General features: G+C 44.5%; 1 protein-coding gene and 1 pseudogene across 1 annotated transcript; one reads left to right on the forward strand and one right to left on the reverse strand.

Annotated features, from left to right (window-relative positions):
- The first annotated feature begins 4,798 nt into the window (after positions 1–4,798).
- LOC127755775 (receptor-like protein 36) lies at positions 4,799–8,167 on the forward strand (annotated as a pseudogene).
- A 5,296-nt stretch (positions 8,168–13,463) lies between these two features.
- Positions 13,464–14,330, reverse strand: LOC127755776 (uncharacterized). The gene has a single exon (XM_052281427.1). It carries the CDS (start codon positions 14,328–14,330, stop codon positions 13,464–13,466), a length of 867 nt encoding a protein of 288 aa, XP_052137387.1.
- Between the last annotated feature and the right edge of the window lie 6,575 nt (positions 14,331–20,905).

Genomic DNA, 20,905 nt, shown 5'->3' on the forward strand with positions numbered 1-20,905 from the left:
CCTTCCACCACTCCAACACAGCCAGTACCATCTCTCATGAGAAAATTTGTACCTGGAGATACCGCGTTTTTCCCACCGTTCGATCAGGCAGGATGAAGGGCCAAGATTCGGTACCGGGAGAGCTGCTGGATGGGAGTAAATCTCCTGGCCTGCTTCTCTCCGGTCACCGCTAGTCTTGTGTTTGCCTTATGTCCTGAACATGTTTCCATCCTGCTTGGAGGTTCTCTTTCTTTCTTATAGCTCGTTTCAAAGTTCGAACCATTTGCTCACACACATAAACCTCACAAACCTGGAGGGATAGTGACTCTCATAACTACTTTGACCATCCGATTGCAGCCAGTTGGTTTTGGAACTTGACAAGCATTAAGTACTTTAACCTTGATGAAACCTACCTATATATGGTCCATTCCCCCAAGAACTAGGACTTATGACATCCCTCCGGTGACCTTTAGAAAAAAATGCAACAAAAAAACAATGCCAGTAGACTTTGAAAAATCATCGAGAGACAACAAAATTGTACTTCCTCCGATTCATATTATAAGACGTTCTAGCATTGCCCATATTTATATAGATGCTAATGAATCTAGACAAGTCTAGATGAAACGGATGGAGTAGTAATGTTACCTAATAGGATTGGGAAACTGGACCTTTCTGACTATTAGAACTAGATTATATTTATATAGCCAAATACAATAGAGATTACAACAAATCTAATCTAATTCTAATACTGACAACGACATTACTGGATGTGTGCCACGAGAGCTGAGGAATCTTGCTAGTTTGGTATCCCTTGACCAGTTGACCTGTCCAAAAACCATCTCACTGGAGGAATACCGCTAGAGATTGGGAATCTCACTCGTTTATTTGAACTTTACCTAGACAAAAACCACCTCGATCACTAGTGTGCCCATCTTAGGTAAGTTCAGTAATTTAGTATACGTGTATCTAGGCTACAATAACCTGAATGGTGGGATCACAGAGGAGCATCTTGGTATTTTGCAGAGCTTATTCATAATGCATCTTTCTCACAATTCCTTAAAGATTATGGTTAGTTTAGAATGGGAAGAACCCACATTTTCCTTATATAAAGCATATAAGGAGAAATGGGTCCATGTTTTCCTTCCTGGCTAAAACAAGTACTTGTTTCAGAACTTGATATCTCACTCCTTGCTCTCCTTGCAGCATGTGTGGCACCTTGATCTCAGCACGAACAACCTTCAAGTTGATCTCCCGGGATTTCTCATGATACCCGATATATCGAAGAGCGTCCTATCCCAAAGTTCGTAGGCTCTATGTATCTTAACCTCTCTGGAATACCGTTTTCGGACATGGTGCCTCCTCCGCTTGGTAATCTTTCGAAACTATATGGTATATATCTTGACATCTCTGGTATGTCTCATCTATCTATCTATTTATCTATTATCTCTCTATCTATCTATCTATCTATCTTCTATCTATTATATACTAAAAGTCCATTAAACTTCCTACAAACGCTCTCAAATCGTCACATGGCATCCTACAAACGCTCCTAAGTCGCCACATGGCATTCTAATAAATATAGAAATTCCTACAAATTCTAAGAAAAAAGCAAAACATCTGTCCATCCATTTTCATTAAAATCGGTGGACCCATAGTTTTAAGCCGTCAGATTTATCTTTAAAAAAATCTTTCCACCTCCACCTCCTTCCTCCCACACGTAACATCACTTTCCCTTTTATATGTAGTCACGTAAATATATAACAATTGATTTACGCATGCACAGGTGTACAATAGATTAGATCAAATCATATTAAAGTAATTAATCACGGCCCTCTCTTCTAATCTCATGTGTATTTGCAAGAGAGAAAAATAAATATATACTATTCATCCCGAGAAAATATATGTATGTATATATGCATGTACAGGAGACTATTATTTGGAAAAAAAAAAAAGAAAACATGCATATGTACGTACATAAAAAAACTATTGATCATGTCTTCCTACAAATACTCTAAACCGCCACGTGTACTCCTAAAAACATTCTTAAACCGCCATGTGGCACTCTAATTAACCGGTGTACCCACTATTTTAGATTTTCAGCTATTAGATTTATAATTATATGGTGGACCTCATATCATACGTCATTAAGTACATTTCCATGTACGTGAACACCTTTCATGTACGCCCTCCCCTCTGTTCCTTTTCTCTCCTATTTTCATGATTTTTATGCTATTTTAGTTAGATGGAAATCACAATTTATAATAATATTTAAAAAAAACTAAATCACCGTCCTATACACTTTTGTAGAAACGGACATCCTTAGTGTTCTAAGGCCGGTGTCCACCCTCCTTTTTTATATATTATTTAAATTCAAACTAGACCGAATATTTTTAACCAATAAAATATTAAATTATTATTATTATATCAAATAGTTTTTAAACCTTCTGATTAATAAAATGCACTAAAATTAAAATATTTTAAGTAGTTTAATTAGAAAATACAACACCAAAAGTATTTTAAATTAGATCTAAGATTAAATACGCAAAATTATAGGATACATTCGATCTATCTTAAAAACAATAATCTCCTCTCATCATCCTGTCTTTCGTAATACCACTATCCTTCCACTCTGGCTATCGCATTCTCTCCTCTCCAATGCAATTATCACCTCTTCTATTTTTTTTCTAACTAACATAATATAAAAACAGTCATAACTATTGTTTTATTTATAATTAAATATTCATTAGCTATATTTTTCTATATAAAAGTTAAAATATATCATTTGAAGGTAGATCACTAAATAAACATGACAAATAATTGAAAATATGTATTGTATTATACTAAATCATTGTACGTAACAAAAATCAATTAAACGCCCTCCACAGTGTTCGCAAGTCACCAACCACATAATTAAAACAACCATAAGCTACATATATGGAATACTCCTATGCCTTTTAAATCAATTGAACCATTATTTTCTACAGAAAATTTGAACCATGCCACACAAATTATAGGTAGATTGGCCTACTGTCATCAACACTATTCCATCTATGGAGTCCCTCCATCTTTCAGGCTGCTCGCTTCCAGGCACAAGCCAAACGATGACACAACTAAACCTCACAAGACTTGTGGAGCTTGATGTTTCAGATAACGACTTTGGCAATCCACTTGGTAAAAGTAATGCCCTAGAGTTCTTCGGTTCAATGAATCAGAACATAAGATATCTTGACCTCAGTGGGACATCCTTAATGTCAGGTGGAGTGCCACCTCAGCTTGGTAATCTTTCAAAGTTGAGACACCTTAGCCTTTTTTTTTTTGAAGGACTCGCACGAGACAGTGCGAAGTTCTATTGATAGAGCAGAAAAAAAGTACAAGCTTACAACCCTGGAGAGTCGTAACCAGGAAAGGGAAAAAAAAACCACCACCCACACGCCGACACCGCCAACACACACGTCCAGGAGAAGGCTAGCACCGGATCGGCCGCCGCTAAGCGTGGCCGACCGCCACTAGACCAACAAAGGCTCGGCTGGCGCACCGATGCTCCACCACCACACAAGCTCTGCCGACATGTGGCACCCCTGCACCGGCGTCCCCCGCCAGCCAGCCTTCATGCGCCGAAGACCGCGCCACACCCACCGGCAGCTTCTCCTCACACCTAGGTCGCCTCCTCCACCGACCGCGCCTCTCTGCGCCAAGCCGGCCTCCTCCACCGGACGCGCCTCTCGTGCCAATCCAGCCTCCCTCCATCGGCCGCGCCTCACGCGCCAAGCCGGCCTCCATCTCCGCCGCCCGCGCCTCTCGTGCCGAGCCGGCCTCCGTTGTCATCGGCTGCGCTTCTCTGCGCCAAGCCGGTCTCCGACCCCTCCACCGAACGATGCCGCGCCGGCCAGATATAGCCGTCTCCCACGCCCTCGGCTAGTCAACTGAGGCCGCCATGCCTCCGGTGACTGCAAACACGGTCACCACCACCACAGCCTTGGCTGCCGAACACCCAGCCACCTCGCCCCCGACTCCTTCCCCGCCGCCGACGTCGCCACCGCCTCCAGAGTCACAGCCGCCGTCACCGCTGCCACCGACGCCAACCACCGCCTCCGCAAACCGCCGTTGCACCGTCGCCAGTTGACACGACAGCCACCACAGCCGCGACCGCCACCACCGTCGCCAGCTGCCACCGGCGCACGGCCGCTGCCACCGCCATCACCATACCGCCGCCGTTGTCGCCAACTGCCGCCGGCGTCCAGATCGGGCCGAGACCGCCATCGCCAACTGCCGCCGGCCAACTGCCGCCGCCGCCGTCACCAACTGCTCCCACCCTCCAGATCCGGCCGAGAGGCGCGGATCTGGGGGGCACCGTTGCCGTCGCCGCCGGCCCCAGCAGCCACGCCTCCGACCCTGCCGCGGCCGCCCGCGCCTGCGCCGTCGTCGCGCCGCTGCCGCCTGACGCGGCTGCCTGCGCCCACGCCTCGCCGACGCCGTGCCCACTCCTCTGCGACCGTATCCAACTGCGGGCGCGCCAGATCCGCCGGATCCGCCACCATGCGCCTCGACGCCGACGCCGGCGCCGCTCCGGTCGGCCACCACCTTTGCGTCCGCCCGCGCCAGGAGCTCAGGAGATGGCCGCCGCGAGCCCCGCCGCCGCCGTCCTCGCGAGCCGCCAGCTTTGCCGGCCGCTCGCTCAGGCGGCGGCGAGGAAGAGGAAGGGGCGGAAGGGCGGCGGCGGCGGCTAGGGTTCCGCCGCCCGAGTCGCCCGACGCGGGGGGCGACGCGGGTGTCTTCACAGCACAATAGACACCTTAGCCTTGGTTTCTTGCTAAATACTATGTACTCAATTGATATCTCGTGGTTAACCCATCTTCAACAGCTTGAGTACCTTCACATGGGCAATGTAAATCTCAGCACAATAACAGATTGGCCTCTTGTGGTGAACATGATTCCATCTCTGAAGGTCTTCCACCTTATAGAGTGTTCACTTCAAAGTACAAACCAATCGCTTGAACAGTTAAACTTGAGCAATTTTACGGTCTTGAGGAGGTACCATGAGGTACCAAAATCCTAGTGTAAAATTTGGTACCTCATAGTACCTAGGTATGATGAGGTACCAAATTTACAATAGAAAAAGTGGTACCTCATAGTACCTCCTCAAGGACCGTACAATTGCTCCTTAAACTTAACCAAACTTGAAGAGATCAATCTGTCGCGGAACCATTTTGGTCATTCGATTGCATCTTGCTGGTTTTGGAAGGTAAAAGGCATCAAGCGCCTTTCGCTTGATGAAACCTATCTTGATGGTCCATTCCCGGATGCATTAAGGAGAATTGACGTCCCTACAATTGCTATATTTTGGTGAAAACGACAACTTAGCCAGGATGACTGTGGACATGAAAAACCTTTGTGATTTGGAAGTACTAGCACTTGTGGGCAGTCTCTCTGATGGAAACATAACAGAGTTTATAGACAAATTGCCAAAATGTTCTTCTAGCAGTTTGACAGTCTTGTTTTTGGACAACAATAATATGACTGGAGTGCTGCCGACTATGATGGAGCACTTGACTAGCCTAGAAAGTCTTGAACTTTGTAACAACAGCATAAGTGGAACTATATCGCCAGAGATTTTGAATCTAACTAGTTTGCAGGTACTCTATCTAACTTGCAATCGACTAAATGGGCAGATACCATTGCTACCGAAAAATCTTCGGACATTGGACATCGCCATGAACAACTTGTCGGGATATTTGCCAGTCGAATTTGGGGCTCCAGACCTCCAAGTACTAGCTCTAGACTCGAATCGCATGACTGGTCATCTTCCTAGATCTATTTCCAAGTTGCAAAACTTATTTATCGTGAGTTTGTCAAATAATTCTTTTTATGGAGAACTTCCCAGAATGCCAAACTTATTCTCCCTGCAGTTAAGTAACAACAGATTTTCGGGGAAGTTCCCATCATGGCTCCAAAGCTCCTCAACATTGGCTGTCCTAGATCTTTCATGCAACAACTTGGATGGAACATTACCAACATGGATTGGAGATTTAGCTGGTTTGAGATTACTACAGCTAAACCAGAACATGTTCTATGGAGATATTCCAGTCACTATCACAAATCTTATACAACTTCAGTTGATGATTTAGCAGGCAACAACTTTTCAGGATCAATTCCTCAGTCTTTGTCAAATATAATTGGAATGACCTCAAAACATCCGAAAAGACTTGTTATGGCGCCGAACAATTTTGACCCAGGTGCTTTTTTCCTAGGTAATGTGTTCACATATGATTTTTCTATGGTGATGAAGCATCAAGAACTCAAGTATCGTTCTGATGTTTATATGGTTTTCATTGACTTGTCACTCAAGCACTTGACTGGTGAAATTCCCAATGAAATAACTTGTCTCGATGGATTAGTGAACTTAAATTTATCATGGAATCACTTAAGTGGGAAAATTCCAGAGAATATTGGAGCCATGAAATCATTAGAATCACTTGACCTGTCAAGGAACAATATTTCTGGTGAAATGCCACCAAGCTTGTCAAACGTAACATTTTTAAGCTCCTTGGACCTGTCATATAACAATCTTGAAGGAAGAATACCACAGGGAAGCCAACTTGACACCCTATATGCAAACAACCCATCCATGTATGATGGGAACTGTGGTCTATGCGGACCTCCAGTTCAAAGGAATTGTTCAGGCAATAATGCAGCAGAGCATGACAATCAAAAGAGAAGTGTGAAGGATTTGGAGCCAAGGATGTTCCTTTATTTTGGACTTGTGTCAGGATTTGTGGTTGGCCTCTGGGTGGTTTTCTGTGCTATATTGTTCAAAAGATCATGGAGAGTTGCTTATTTCGGTAAGTCTGACAAGTTATATGATAAAATATATGTGTTTGCTGCTGTTACATGGACTAGGTTCGCTGGACAGGCAACCATAAATTAAATTATCCTAGTCATATGGCGGTTCTACTGTCACACAACTGATGAGTGGTATGCCAATATATATGAATAAATGAAGGAGGAGAAGCATTGCAATACTCTGGTAGTTTGTATAATTGTTTGTTTTCGTGTTGGTGATGTGAAAATAAATGTTCTCTAAATTGTATTGCTTAGTTGATTTTTCAACCGAAGACATTCAGTACATTGGGTGTAATACATGTAACTTGTTAATTTGTGCAGTCAGTTGTGAGTGTTTTGTCAGATTCCCTAAACTACAAGGAAGGGGTCCTTCTGCAATAGTAAGTAGTGTGCGACAATCCAGAATCAGTGCGTTCAGTGAAAGCACTCCATTTCCCATGCTTCCCATGGTTTCTGAAATCAGAATCATGCATGATTTGAGCTTAATTTCACTCGTCTGTTGTTCAATTCAGTTCTCTAGTTTCGTATCAACTGTTTTCAATACATGGATGACACAAAGCTGTTTCCACAGCTGTTTTTACTAATTCTTTTCTGCATTGTTCCCGAGATATCCGCAGTTGACATCGCACAGTTGCACAATTCATGGACTTGGTCCATTCCACTGCTATAAATCAATTTGAGGCGTAGAAGCATGCCTGCCCATTCATGGCAAGGCCAAGTTCTTGACGGTTCACTCTTGACATTCATCGTGACGCGGCTCGATCGAAATGACTCGATTCTCTAAAGATACTTCCTCTTGGGCTTGGCACAGAGTCCAGATGTATAAGGAGCTGAAGCGACTGAAGGAAGTTCAGAAATGGAGAAATTATTATTCAGAGCGGGGTTGGTGGCACCAGCGTCATATCAGTTCACCGAATTCACCTAAAGTCGAATCCAACGGCTCGTAAGCATTAAGACTGTGATTAGGCGCGAGGTTAACTCAAAACTGTTGCTAACTCACTGCCATCATGCATAGCTCAGCTGCCAAATTCTTGCTGCTCATGGCAGGCCCTGGCTGCTGCCTGCAGCTGCTTCTCTGTCGTCGCCACTGGTGCACTGCTGGAACGCCGGAAAAATCAAGCTGGCGGTAGCATCGGCTGCTGGCCGCATCAGAGGGGATGCACTGCTGGCATTCAAACAAGGCATCACCAATGACACTTATAACTCTCTCGCTTCATGGCAACCTGCAGCCGGGCAATCAGACAGCTGCCGGTGGAAAGGCATCTGCAGCAACCAAACCGGCCACGTCCTCGAGCTTGACCTTACCTATTCATTTCTGATTGGCATGGCCTTCTTTTCTTTCTCTTGAGCATCTGGAGTCTCTCTATCTTAATGGAAACTCTTTGCATTTAGCATAATGGATGTCACCCGGAGTTCTTGGGCTCTTTCAAGAACCTGACAACTCTCAGCCTCTCATATATGTCTTTTGTTGGCTCAGTGCCTTCTCAGCTTGGCAACGTTTCAAAGTTAGAGTACCTTGATCTCTCCTACAATGGCAGGCGATCAACAGATCTTTCATGGTTAACTCATCTACCTTCGCTACTGTGTACCTTGGTATGAGCGATAACAATCTCAGCATGGTACTTGATTTGCCTTGTGTTGTGAACATGCTTCCATTCTTGGAGGGACTCCAACTTTCTTATTGCTCGCTTCAAAGTTTTAACCATTTGTTCACACACATAAACCTCACAAACCTGGAGGATATTGATCTCTCTCATAACTACTTTGACCATCTGATTGCAGTCGGTTGGTTTTGGAACTTGAAAAATATTAATTACCTTAACTATATATAGTTGGCCAAATGGGCCGCCCGGCAAGGGCACAGCCCAGGTCCAGTCGTGCTTGGGCCGAAGATAGTCGGGCCGGCACGGCCCGACCGACACGCCGGGCAGTGCCATGCTAGCCCACAGGCTGCATACATGGCCCAATACGACTCGGGCCGGCCCAAAGATGACAGCCCATCGTGCTTCTCCACAGAATAAGTCTATTTTTTCATCCCTCAACTCTGTGGGTTGTGTTCCTATGGCTGGAAAATAAGTCTATTTTGTATTCCTCTTCTCTTTGGGCCTTTCCTTCTATGGTTATTTAAGTCTATTTTGCATCCCTATACTACTTTTCTTCGATCGTGCCATGCCGGGCTGGCCCACCGTGCCGAGGGTGCAGCCTAGGCACGTCCCGGCTGTCAGGCCGGGCCGTGCCGTGCTTGGGCCAAGCCAAAATGGCATGCCTTGGGCTGGGCCACCGGCCTTAGGCCATATGGCCATCTATAACCTTTACCTTGATGAAACTTGCCTATATGGTCCATTCCCCCAAGAACTAGAACTTATGACATCCCTCCGATGTCTTTCCTTCAGAAAAAATGGCAACAAAACAACAATGTTAGTGGACTAGGGAATTAAATGCACATGGTTAATAGAGATACTATATGGCATATGATGGAGATATTGTATTAGTGTGGGATAGGGAATTAAATTTGGAAGGAGTCTAAATTTGGTAAAATTAGAGTTTGTAAAGCTTGTTTCTTGTATAGGAAGGTTTCCTAGGAGATTAGAACTTCCTATACAAGTTAGATTCGGGGCTTTAGGCTGCCTACCTCGGGTATAAATAGAGAGGGGTGTTGAGGCCTCCCAGTATTTTTTTTAGTGAATTGTGATAAGAGAAATGTTAGGATTTCGAGTTTAGTCGAGATTTCTGAGCTATTGTTGTACTATGTAAAAACGAGTAGAAGTAATAATGTTTCAATCTACTTTGCGAGATTTTGAATTTGTGTTTGCTTAGGTTCAGCGGTTCAATCGACGGGACATCGACGGTATCGACTCGGTTAAACCAGTGGCTACAAGGCAGTCACACTAGCGGCAGCGACAGGCGACAGCAACGATTTCAGCCAGTCAAACTGGAGCACTAACACCGGTTAGACCGAAGTTTTAGGCGGTCAGACCGGTGCATCAGCTCTGGTCAGACCGATCTTCATCGATTCAAGGGTAACTTTTAATTCCGCTAAAAGTTTAGGTTTTTGTGTACTCCAACCATTCACCCCCTCCTCTGGTTGGCTTAATTCTTACTATTCGATCCTATACAAACATCTATGTACTTGGACTTGAGTTGGTCCGTTCACTGCTCATGTTGAGCCACGCCGATAAGCCTTCACCAGGCTCACCGTAATCATAAGAATCCACTATCCCATAATTTCTTCCTCTTAGCTACAGCTACACCTGTGCTCCACCATCACCTATCACCTGAATCGTCTTGTCAAGCCGAATTAGACCCCTTCCTAACTAGCACATCACAGACTACCTGAAGAACATATTTACCTCCATCTACCATCTTAAATTTGATTTAATCTATAATTCATGGCCGGATTACAGATGGCACCACCAAATAGACAAATAAAACTCACCAAACATGAAGAGAACCCTTTCTTCCTTCTGTCTTATCAACCAAGCTAATAAAAATCCAACATCCGCGTTTCCTGCATCCTTAGACTGAATCCATTGTACTTTAAAATTTTCACTAACGCCCTAAATCATGCAAAGAAATTACCACCATAGTAATTGCTCTATAAGAACTCATGTTCACACTGTAAGAACTTATCAAATTTAATTGAATTTTTGTAGGTATATATTCGAGACCATGTACGGGTTACCCATACATGTGTTCGATGCTATGGATGCCAATTTTAAGAAAAAAATGAGTTTAGGTAACAATTTGCTTTGCTTATGGGTTATCCATACCCTCTCTAGTGACCGCGCCCAGCTAGTTCATATTTTTGTGGTCATTAGAAACTGAATACTACCTCCGTTTTTTAAATAGATGACGCCATTGACTTTTTCTCACATGTTTAACCATTCATCTTATTCAAAAATTTTACGTAATTATAATTTATTTTGTTATGAGTTGTTTTATCACTCATAGTACTTTAAGTGTGATTTATATCTTATACATTTACATAAATTTTTTTAATAAGACGAATGGTCAAACTTGTGAGAAAAAATCAACGGCGTCATCTATTAAAAATGGAGGGAGTACGTGTGTGCTTCTCCCTAATATATGGTGCATTGATTGGCCAAGTTGCAAGCGGGACTGAGTAAAAACAAGGTCCGTATCCTTGCCAATGGACCACGAAGGCTATATATAACCTGGCAAAGGCGATGAGGTCTATATATCTTCATGGAATGTGACGGCGTGAGTACGTGACGATGACCTAGTTTTAAGTTATAACCCTATCACCTACTCCCTCTATCCTAAAATATAAAGAATTTTGGATGGAGGTGTAGTGAATCTTGATAAGGATTTGTCCAGATTAATTGTACTAGAATATATCACATTCATCCAAAATCCCTAAAATTTTGGGACGGAGGAAGTAGTTTAAAACATATTATTTAATAATTATTACATCAGATTATCTATTTTCGATTGCATATAGAAATTATATAGGAGTATTTCTTAAAATGGATTTGATAAATAGCTTACGAGAACTATTATTATACAGCGCACAACGGGATAGTTAGCCGCTCACCGGCTCCCACTCCGGATTCAGATTGGGTGACATAAGGTAGGCATGTCACGTGGTGACATAGACTGAATCTCGGTCCTCCAAAACAAATCCAACGGCTGAGATTCGTCCACGTCATCACGACTTAAAATTTAACTCGCTGGAGTAAAAATTTTACTATGAGTTTGAATCTCAGCCGTTGAATTTTTTTTTGAGGGCCGAGATCCACCCTATATCACCACGTGACATGCCTACCCTATGTCACCCAATCTAAATCCTCCCACTCCCCTCCTGACGTAAAAATAATAATTGTCACCTCTTCCGCGAACATTGGTTCTGTCGTTTGGCCCTGCACTCGTCCCCTCTATCCTCTCCCCTACCCAGTTCCTTCTATTCCCTCCACTCTCCTTCATATGCGTACTTCATCCATCCTAAACTATAGCAGCTAGGGGAGGTTTTGGAGGGACTAAAAGATTAGCTGCTTGGTCGAAAAAAATCTCTAATTGTAAACTGTTTTTTTTTGAGGGAAATCTAATTGTAAACTGTAGTCTGGGTGTTGGGTGAAGTTGCAGAGCCCCATGCTTTTTGTTGGGATGATGTGGACTATCACGGGTAGCAAGAGAAAGTTAATTAGGCGGTGTTTAGATCTATGGGTGTAAAATTTTGGCGTATCACATCGGATATACGGAATTATTAAATATAAATGAATGTTTGGACACATGGATGGAGTATTAAATAGAAACGAAAAAATAACTAATTACACTGATTGCGTGTAAATTGCGAGACGAATCTTTTAAGCCTAACTGCGCGCAAGATGTGACACGGTGTAAAATTTTGCCATGGGATCTAAACAGGCCCTTAGTGCACAGAGTCACAATTTCACACCTAGGTAGCTATATTTGAGATAAATTTGAATTCTAAAGGTAGCTATATTTTAGAGCTGAGGCTTTGTTTAGTTCCCAACTTTTTCTTCAAACTTTCAACTTTTCCATTACATCAAAACTTTCCTACACACATAAACTTTCAACTTTTTTCTTCAAACTTTCAATTTTAGTCAAACTTCCAATTTTGATGTAGAACTAAACACAGCATGAGAGAGTAAAAATAATTAATCTTGTCCGCTCCACTCTTCTACTGACGTAAAAAGTTTACTCTCACCCCTGCCAAAAGAAATATTATTGGTGCACCATTTTTTTACGCTAGGAAGTCCTAGAGTTTCTTTTTTTCTGGGAGAGACTAGCAAGAACACTTTCTTATGAAGCTCTGTTGAGGTGACTCCAAGTCTTCAATGTTGAACCTTATAGCACACGCCATGCAATTTAATCTAAGTCGTTGGCCTCATGACCATCAACTACATGTATAGACCTCTTGATGGTGTCATGGTTACATTATGACAACTCTCTCTTGATTTAAAGGGTTACCGCGCTACGGAGGTCAACTCTAACCCAACCTGTACCATCTATAAGGCTGAGTTCGTTCCAGGTGATAGTGCAACTCTAACCCAACCTGTACCATTGATAGTGAGTTTGATTGTTTCGTTTTCCGCGCGCACGCTTCCCAAACTACTAAACGGTTTGTTTTTTTAAAAAAATTTTCTATAGGAAAGTTGCTTTAAAAAATCATATTAATCCATTTTTAAAGTTTAAAATAGTTAAAACTTAATTAATCATGCGCTAATGGCTTACCTCGTTTTGCGTATCTTCCCAATCTTCTCTATCTCCTTCTCCTCACACACAGCCTAATAACTCTAAGGAAAAAGTACGAATTACCCCCCTTGAACTATAGCGGTCGACCGAATTACACCCCCGAACTACAAAACCAGATATTGCTCACCTTGAACTTTCAAAACCGGACGGATTACCCCCTGGCTCAATCCGCGGTGGTTTTTGTCCCACGTGGCAGTCTAGTCAGCATTTTTTAATAAAAAAATTGGTGGGCCCCACTAGTCAGTTTTTCATCCTCTCTCTCTCCCTCCCTTCACTCTCTTTCCTCAATCCCTCTCTCTCTCTCCCCTCCCTTCCCTTCCATCATCCACCGGCGGCGGCGAGCCGACGCATGGGGGCGGAGCCAGCTAGGCGGCGGCGAGCCGAGGAGCACAGGGGGGCGGAGCCAGCTAGGCGGCGGCGAGCCGAGGCTGGTGGCGGCGGAGGGGGGCCGAGGACGGTGGCGCAGGGGCGGAGGGGGGTCGAGGACGGCGGCGTAGGGGGACGGAGCCAGCTAGGCGGCGGCAAGCCGAGGAGCACGGGGTGCGGAGCCTGCTGGTGGCGGCGGAGGGGGGTCGAGGACGGCGGCGCATGGAGGCGGAGCCAGCTAGGCGGCGGCGGGCCTTCACCGCGGGAAGAGAGGAGCAGCCGGAGACGAGGGCGGCGAGACAGGAGGGTGGTGGGGCAGCAGGGGGAAGACGAAGCATTTCGAGTGCCACTTCGCCACCCTCCGCTCCCGCCACGACGCCCTCCGCCTCCACCTTCGCCAGGTCGCCGTCGCCCTTCACCCTCGCCAGGTCGTCGCGCCGTCGCCCTCCGCCATGGCCAGACGACGCCGCCGCCATGGATGAGGCTGCTGCGGCGGTGCATGGGGCAAGGGCGGCGCCGCCCGTGCCGAACGCGCTCGTCGCGACGCTCAAGCGGGCGCTGGCGCAGTAGCGGCAGCAGGCGGCCGGGCGGGAGCGGCCGGAGTGCCGACGAGCGGAGTGGGAGGCGTCCTTCTCCTCCACCGCCATCAGCAGTCCTTCTCCTCCGCGGCCATCAAGCCCATCATCGAGTAGTCGCTCTCCGCACTGTCCCCCTCCGCCGTCGCCGCCACGGCCTCCATCCCGACGGTCGTGCCTGGCCCGCTTTCCCCGTCGCCATCCCCACTCCCCCGCGCCAACGCCTACCTCAACCCTCGCCTCACGGTCGCCGGCGTCGTCCACCGCCCTCCCCTGCGCGCCGCCATCTACCGCCCAACCCTCCGCGGCACCGTCCGCACAGCGCCCACGCATGCGAGAGAGAGATTAGGAATAGGTGAAGAGGTGGTATGACAGGTGGGCCCCACCATTTTTTTTAAAGAGAATGCTGACTAGATTGCCACGTGTGCGCCACGTAGGACAAAACCGCTTTAGAAGGGGTAAAGGGGGTAATTCATCCAGTTTTGAAAGTTCAGGGTGAGTAATATCTGGTTTTGTAGTTCGGAGGTGTAATTCAGTCGACCGCTATAGTTTAGAGGGGTAATTCGTACTTTTGATACCTATTCTAATACACCTGACAACTCCGGCAGCTGCCTAAGCTGGTAGGCAAACACAGACTAAAATTTTGATGCTAGTGCAGCGATTTGAAGACAATTTTTAAAGCAAATATTCAAGGTAGGTAGTTTTATTCGGCGCTAAAAATTTCCTGTATCCCCAGCTTAGTGCACTGGTAGAGAAACCTTTTTACTCCCGGTTGGGAATCCCCTTTAGTCCAGGGTTTTCAAAACACCAACCGGGACTAAAGATAAGCCAGGTTTTTTTTCCTTTTTTTATTTTCTCTCGAATCTGGGTGGTATGCATATCCTTTTTTATTTTCTCCTGAATATGGATGGTATGCATATCCCAAATCAAAGTAAGATCCCAAGTCCACATCACAAATTTTAAAGTTCTAAAAAATTACATCACAAACCAAATACATCACAAATACTAAAAAAAATTACACACAAATCAAATTACATCACAAGTTTCTTACAAAATTCATCACAAATACATCACAAGTTCACATCATACACAAATCAAATTCATCACATGATCCTGCAATAAATCACAAATTCTTAAAAAAAACGGAGGAGCCGGCCGGCCGATGCCGCCTAGCCTCCACGCCGGCCGGCCGGCCACCGCCACGCGGCCCCGCCGCGCCGCCTTCCCTCTGCGCCGGCCGGCCCCCGCGGCGCTGCCCGGCGCTGCCCGGCGCCGCGCCGCCGCCGCGGCCCGCCGCGCTGTCTCCCCTTAGCGCCGGCGGGCCCCCGCGCCGGCTTCCCCTCCACGCCGGCTGGCCACCGCCGCCTGTCCCTCTGCGCCGCCGCGCCAGCCGCCGGCTGCCGCTCGGCCCGCTCTCGCTCCAAGCGGCTGGCCTCTCTCGCCCCGATCCAAGCGGGCTAAGGAAGAAGAACTAAGGAAGAAGGAAGAAGAAAGGATAAGGATAGGGAGTTAGAGAGGAAAAAGGAGACAGAGAAAGAGTTCATTATGTGGACGGGAAAAGAGGATAAGTAATAGGGATTATATAGTACGTGTTGATTTTTATTCCCGGTTAGTAACACCAACCGGGAATAAAGTTAGATCTTTAGTCCCAGTTGGTATTTCCTAGCCACCTGACACGGTCTGACATATAGACAACCGGAAGTAAAGATTATCTTTAGTCTCGGTTGGTAACCTCAACCGGGAATAAAGATCATCTAGTCTTGTTACGCTTATAAATCGGGACTAAAAATCGTTTTTAGTCCCGGTTTTTAATGGAACCGGGACTATTGTGGATTTGGATCGACCGATCAAAGATGGTTTCTCCACTAGTGGTGGAAGAACACCGTTATAATTGACAATGGGAGGACATGAGAGTTGATCATATGCTACGTACTATGAAAGTCCTCTTAACTATGTCCAGGACAATTGGCACGTCAGCATCAGTCACACATGCATTCATATATAGTATAACGGACAAAAAAATCCAGTCCGATATGAGAGGTCCATGTCGAAATAAAACTATCTTCTTACTAGCACTCAGGATATGTGAGGTTATTTTCCATAGCACCTGCACTTAAATATATAGGGTAACGATACTGAATCAGCTGAATACATTTCTTATGCTTAAAATTAACTTTGTGTGCATAATAAGAAAAGTTTTCTCATATTCAGTCTTATGTTCCCAACTATCATCTTTTTCTGGACATGATCGATTTCCCTGCAGTTGCATTATTGATACCATCCAGTGATTTCCTTTACAGAAATTTGTCCATAACCTATCAATTAGATAGTTTCATACATTCAAGGCCCCTTTAAATCGCAGGATTGAAAAAACGGAGGAATAGGAAAAATACAAGATTTTGGTACGAATGCAAGTGTAAAACAGAGGATTGCAAAACACAGAAAAAATATAGGAATGACCGTTTGATTAGACCGCAAGAAAAATAAAGGAATTAGATGAGAGAGATAGACTCAGTGAAAGTTTTCCAAGAGGTTAGAGTGGATGTTAAATTTCCTACGTTTTTGCTCTAGAATTGTAGGAATAGGAAAGCTTTCTACGTTTTTCCTTTTCTCATTCCTACGAATCAAAAGTATGAATAGTATAGGATTTTAATTTCTTTGTTTTTCCTCCATTTTCCCTCCAATTTAAAGGGGCCTCAGAGTGAAGTTATTAAAAAAAATAACTGTAAACTAACTGTTACTAGTTCAATTTCTTAAACCCTAATATGGAAAAATGAAAAAAAAACATTAATCAACTTCACATAATTCAGAAAACACCTTTTAACTTTAGAGATTTGAACAAATCAAACAAACTTGATTAGAAATGAGAAAAGAAAGATCGATACCTTTCCTCTTTCCCTATTTAGACCAGAAGCAGAAGCAATCTAGCACAGAATAGAATAGAACAGAACTGAACTGCATCTTGCCGTGCTGATCGATTCTTCTGGCTCGACGGTAAGACGACATCGACCGCAATGGGACGATGGTGCCCGAGGGCGTCAGGGTGAGGCGGCGAGCGGTGCGGCAGTCGAATGGAATACTTAACTATTTGCCACTCTTATGAATGGTTCTAAATAATTTGTCACTGAAAATATATGTCATAGACACATGAGGGCCCACATATCATAGACAGCGAGTGGCAAATCATTAATTGGCACATCTTAAAGTGGCAAATAATTAAATGTGTGAATTAGAATCCAAGATTAGGGGAAAAGAACAAAAAAAAAACTCTGCGGACGTGCGATGAGGCATAGCAGCCAGCGAGGCGATCAAGGCGTCGCCTCCTTGGCGATCGAAGACGAGCAGTTGTGTCCGGTCTCTAGGCCTTCTCTTTTCTTGTGTTGCATATGGGTCAAAGGGTGGTGCACCGAGTTGGGCCAAGGGGGTTCCCATATATGCTGAAACTTAGGGGGTAAGTACTAAATTTCAAAAATGGGTCGGGTGCCTAAGAACCCCCTCCAGCCCATTGGGCTTCACCCCTGCATTTTTCCCATTAAGGCCTTGTTTAGTTCCCAAATTTTTTTTTCTCAAAAATATCACAACGAATCTTTGGACACATACATATGGCATTAAATATAGATAAAATGAAAAACTAATTGCACAGTTAGGAGAAAAATCGCGAGATGAATCTTTTGAGCCTAATTAGTCCATGATTAGCCATAAGTGTTACAGTAATCCACATGTGCTAATGACGGATTAATTAGGCTTAAAAGATTCGTCTTACGGTTTCCAGGCGAGTTATGGAATTAGTTTTTTCATTCGTGTCCAAAACCTCTTCCAACATCAGGTCAAACATCCGATGTGACATCTAAAAATTTTCATTTCATCAACTAAACAGGGCCTAAGTATATTGCTTTACTCCATATCTGCTTATTGCATGACCTAAGACCAGTAAGACGTACGTGGATTTCGGGCATAATTAAGGATGTCCTGTGGCCGTTACAGTGGTAACTAGTGGACAACTTGCCTGTTTGTTGAGAAGTCTTGTTCATTAACTAGCACGCAGAATTAATTCCAGTTGACGCGAAAGTGTACATCTACACCGACGACTTGCTCCTTGACTTGATGATCATCTCATATCACCGTATGCTTGCATGCCCTGGAACCGATCGATGTTTTGCACCGGTCGCAGATGAGAAGTTCCATGGCAATGATGCCCTGAAACTGGTTATAAAACACAACTGAATCAACTGCACTTGACAACACACCAAGCACCAAATCTTAGCAATCGCGATGAAGCAACCCCAATCATATCACTTGGCCATGCATCATTCGCCCTCCGTGTTCGTCTTCCTCATCATACTTACTTCCATCGTCTTCCTTGTGGCCACTGCCCATGGCCAAGCACAAGCTCCCATTGGCTGCGTTCCGCGCGAGAGGGACGCGCTGCTAGAGTTCAAGAACGGCATTACGGATGACCCGATGGGCCAGCTCAAGTTTTGGCGGCGAGAAGACGACTGTTTCCTGTGGCAAGGCATCCGGTGCAGCAACAGGACCGGCCATGTCATCAAGCTTCAACTTTGGAAGCCCAAGTTTGATGATGATGGCATGAGTCTCGTCGGAAACGGTATGGTAGGACTGATAGGTCCCTCTCTGCTTTCTTTGGAGCATCTGCAACATCTTGATCTCAGCTGGAACAACCTAAGTGGTTCAGATGGCCACATTCCAGGGTTCATAGGATATTTTAGGAACTTGAGATATCTGAACCTCTCTGGCATGCCATTCATTGGCATGGTGCCGCCTCAGCTTGGTAACCTCTCAAAGCTGCAGTTTCTTGACCTCTCAGACTGCCATTCGCTACGAATGCAGTCCGGATCAGGAATAGCATGGTTAAGGAACCTACCTTTGCTACAATATCTTGACCTTAGATTGGTAAACCTCAGTGTTGTTGATGACTGGCCTTATGTGATGAACACTCTTCCATTCCTAACAGTTCTTTCTCTTTCTGGCTGTTCACTTCAGAGGGCAAACCAAACACTCCCTCAACTTGGCAACCTTACCCGACTCGAGAACCTTGATCTCTCCAACAACAATCTAAACCATCCAATTGCTTCATGTTGGATCTGGAACTTGACTAGCCTCAAGAACCTCGTACTTTCTGATAACCGTTTATATGGCCAGGTTCCTGATGCACTGGCAAATATGACGTCCCTCCAAGTCCTTTATTTTACATTCAATCGTTGTTCAACTCTTTCACAAGATCTAGTTTATGTGCTTCCGTCCAGCACTACGGAAGGCGTCACTATCACGGGTGCAAACTTGAGAAATCTATGTAGTTTAGAAATCTTAGACCTCGAATGGGGTCTCTCATCTGGAAACATAACTGAGTTAATTGAAAGTCTCGCGAAATGCCCATCCAGCAAACTACAGGAATTGAGGTTGAGGGACAACAATATCTCTGGGATCCTACCAAAATCAATGGGGATGTTTTCCAGATTAACATACCTTGACATCTCACTAAACTATCTTACTGGACAAGTGCCTTCTGAGATAGCTATGCTCACAAATTTGGTATACATTGACCTAAGCTATAACAGCCTATCCCGTTTGCCTTCTGAGATAGGTATGCTCTCAAATCTGGAACAATTGGACCTAGGATTCAACTCCCTGGATGGATTCATGACAGAAAAGCACTTTGCACGCCTAGCAAGCTTGAAGAAGATATTTTTACAATATAATTCTTTGGAGATTATGGTTTATCCTGAATGGTTACCTCCCTTCAGACTTAATTATGCAAATTTTTACTCTTGTCGGATAGTCCCCATGTTCCCTATATGGATGAAATCACAAGTGGATATTATTAAACTTGATATAGCAAATACAAGTATAAAGGATACCCTCCCAGACTGGTTCTGGACAACAGTATCAAAGGCCATATATTTGGACATGTCCAACAATCAAATCAGCGGAAAATTACCCACAAATATGAAATTCATGTCGTTGGAGAGATTTTATCTGGATTTGAACCTAATAACTGGTGAAATTCCTCAATTGCCGAGAAACCTTGAAATATTGGACATCTCCAACAATTTACTATCAGGACATCTGCTGAAGTTTGGGGAATTTTTCTCTAGAAGCTTCACTACTTTTTTTATTTCTCTAACTCTGCTATATACATGTACATATGAGTAGTATATGGGCCTCATGGGCCAACACATACATAACTCAACACTCCCACTCAAGATGGGCGATAGATATCTATCATGCCCATCTTGTTACACGATGAAGTACACTCCCCAACACTTAAAGCTTTTGTTAAACAGTCAGCTACTTGTTCCCCCGACATAACAAAACCTAGCTTCAAAATCCCTTCATCTAGTTTTTCCTTGATAAAAAAAGATCTATCTCCACATGTTTTGTTCGATCATGCTGAACTGGATTGTTAGCGATGCTAATAGCCGACTTATTGTCACACCACAACTTCATGGGAATATTCATTAGCAACTTTAACTCAGAAAGAAGATTTCTCAACCATAACAGCTCACTTAAACTCACTGACATTGCCCTGTATTCTGCCTCAGCAGTTGGGCGAGACACTACCGGTTGTTTCTTGCTCCTCCAAGAGACCAAATTGCCACCAACAAATACGCAGTAACCAGAGGTTGACCTCCTATCATCAAGGCTGCTAGCCCAGTCCGCATCACAGTAGCCCTCCACACCTAGATGTCCATTTTTCTTGAACCATAAGCCTTTTCCTGGGCTCCCTTTTAAATATCTCAGGATTCTATATACTGCGTCCATGTGACCACTTCGAGGGTCATGCATGTATCGACTAACAACACTCACAGCATAAGTTATGTCAGGCCTGGTATGACACAAATATATTAGTCGTCCCACAAGTCTTTGATATCTTTCTTTATTCACTGGAT

The sequence above is a fragment of the Oryza glaberrima genome, chromosome 11 (genome assembly GCF_000147395.1).
Source record: "Oryza glaberrima chromosome 11, OglaRS2, whole genome shotgun sequence".
Classification (NCBI taxonomy): Eukaryota; Viridiplantae; Streptophyta; class Magnoliopsida; order Poales; family Poaceae; genus Oryza; species Oryza glaberrima.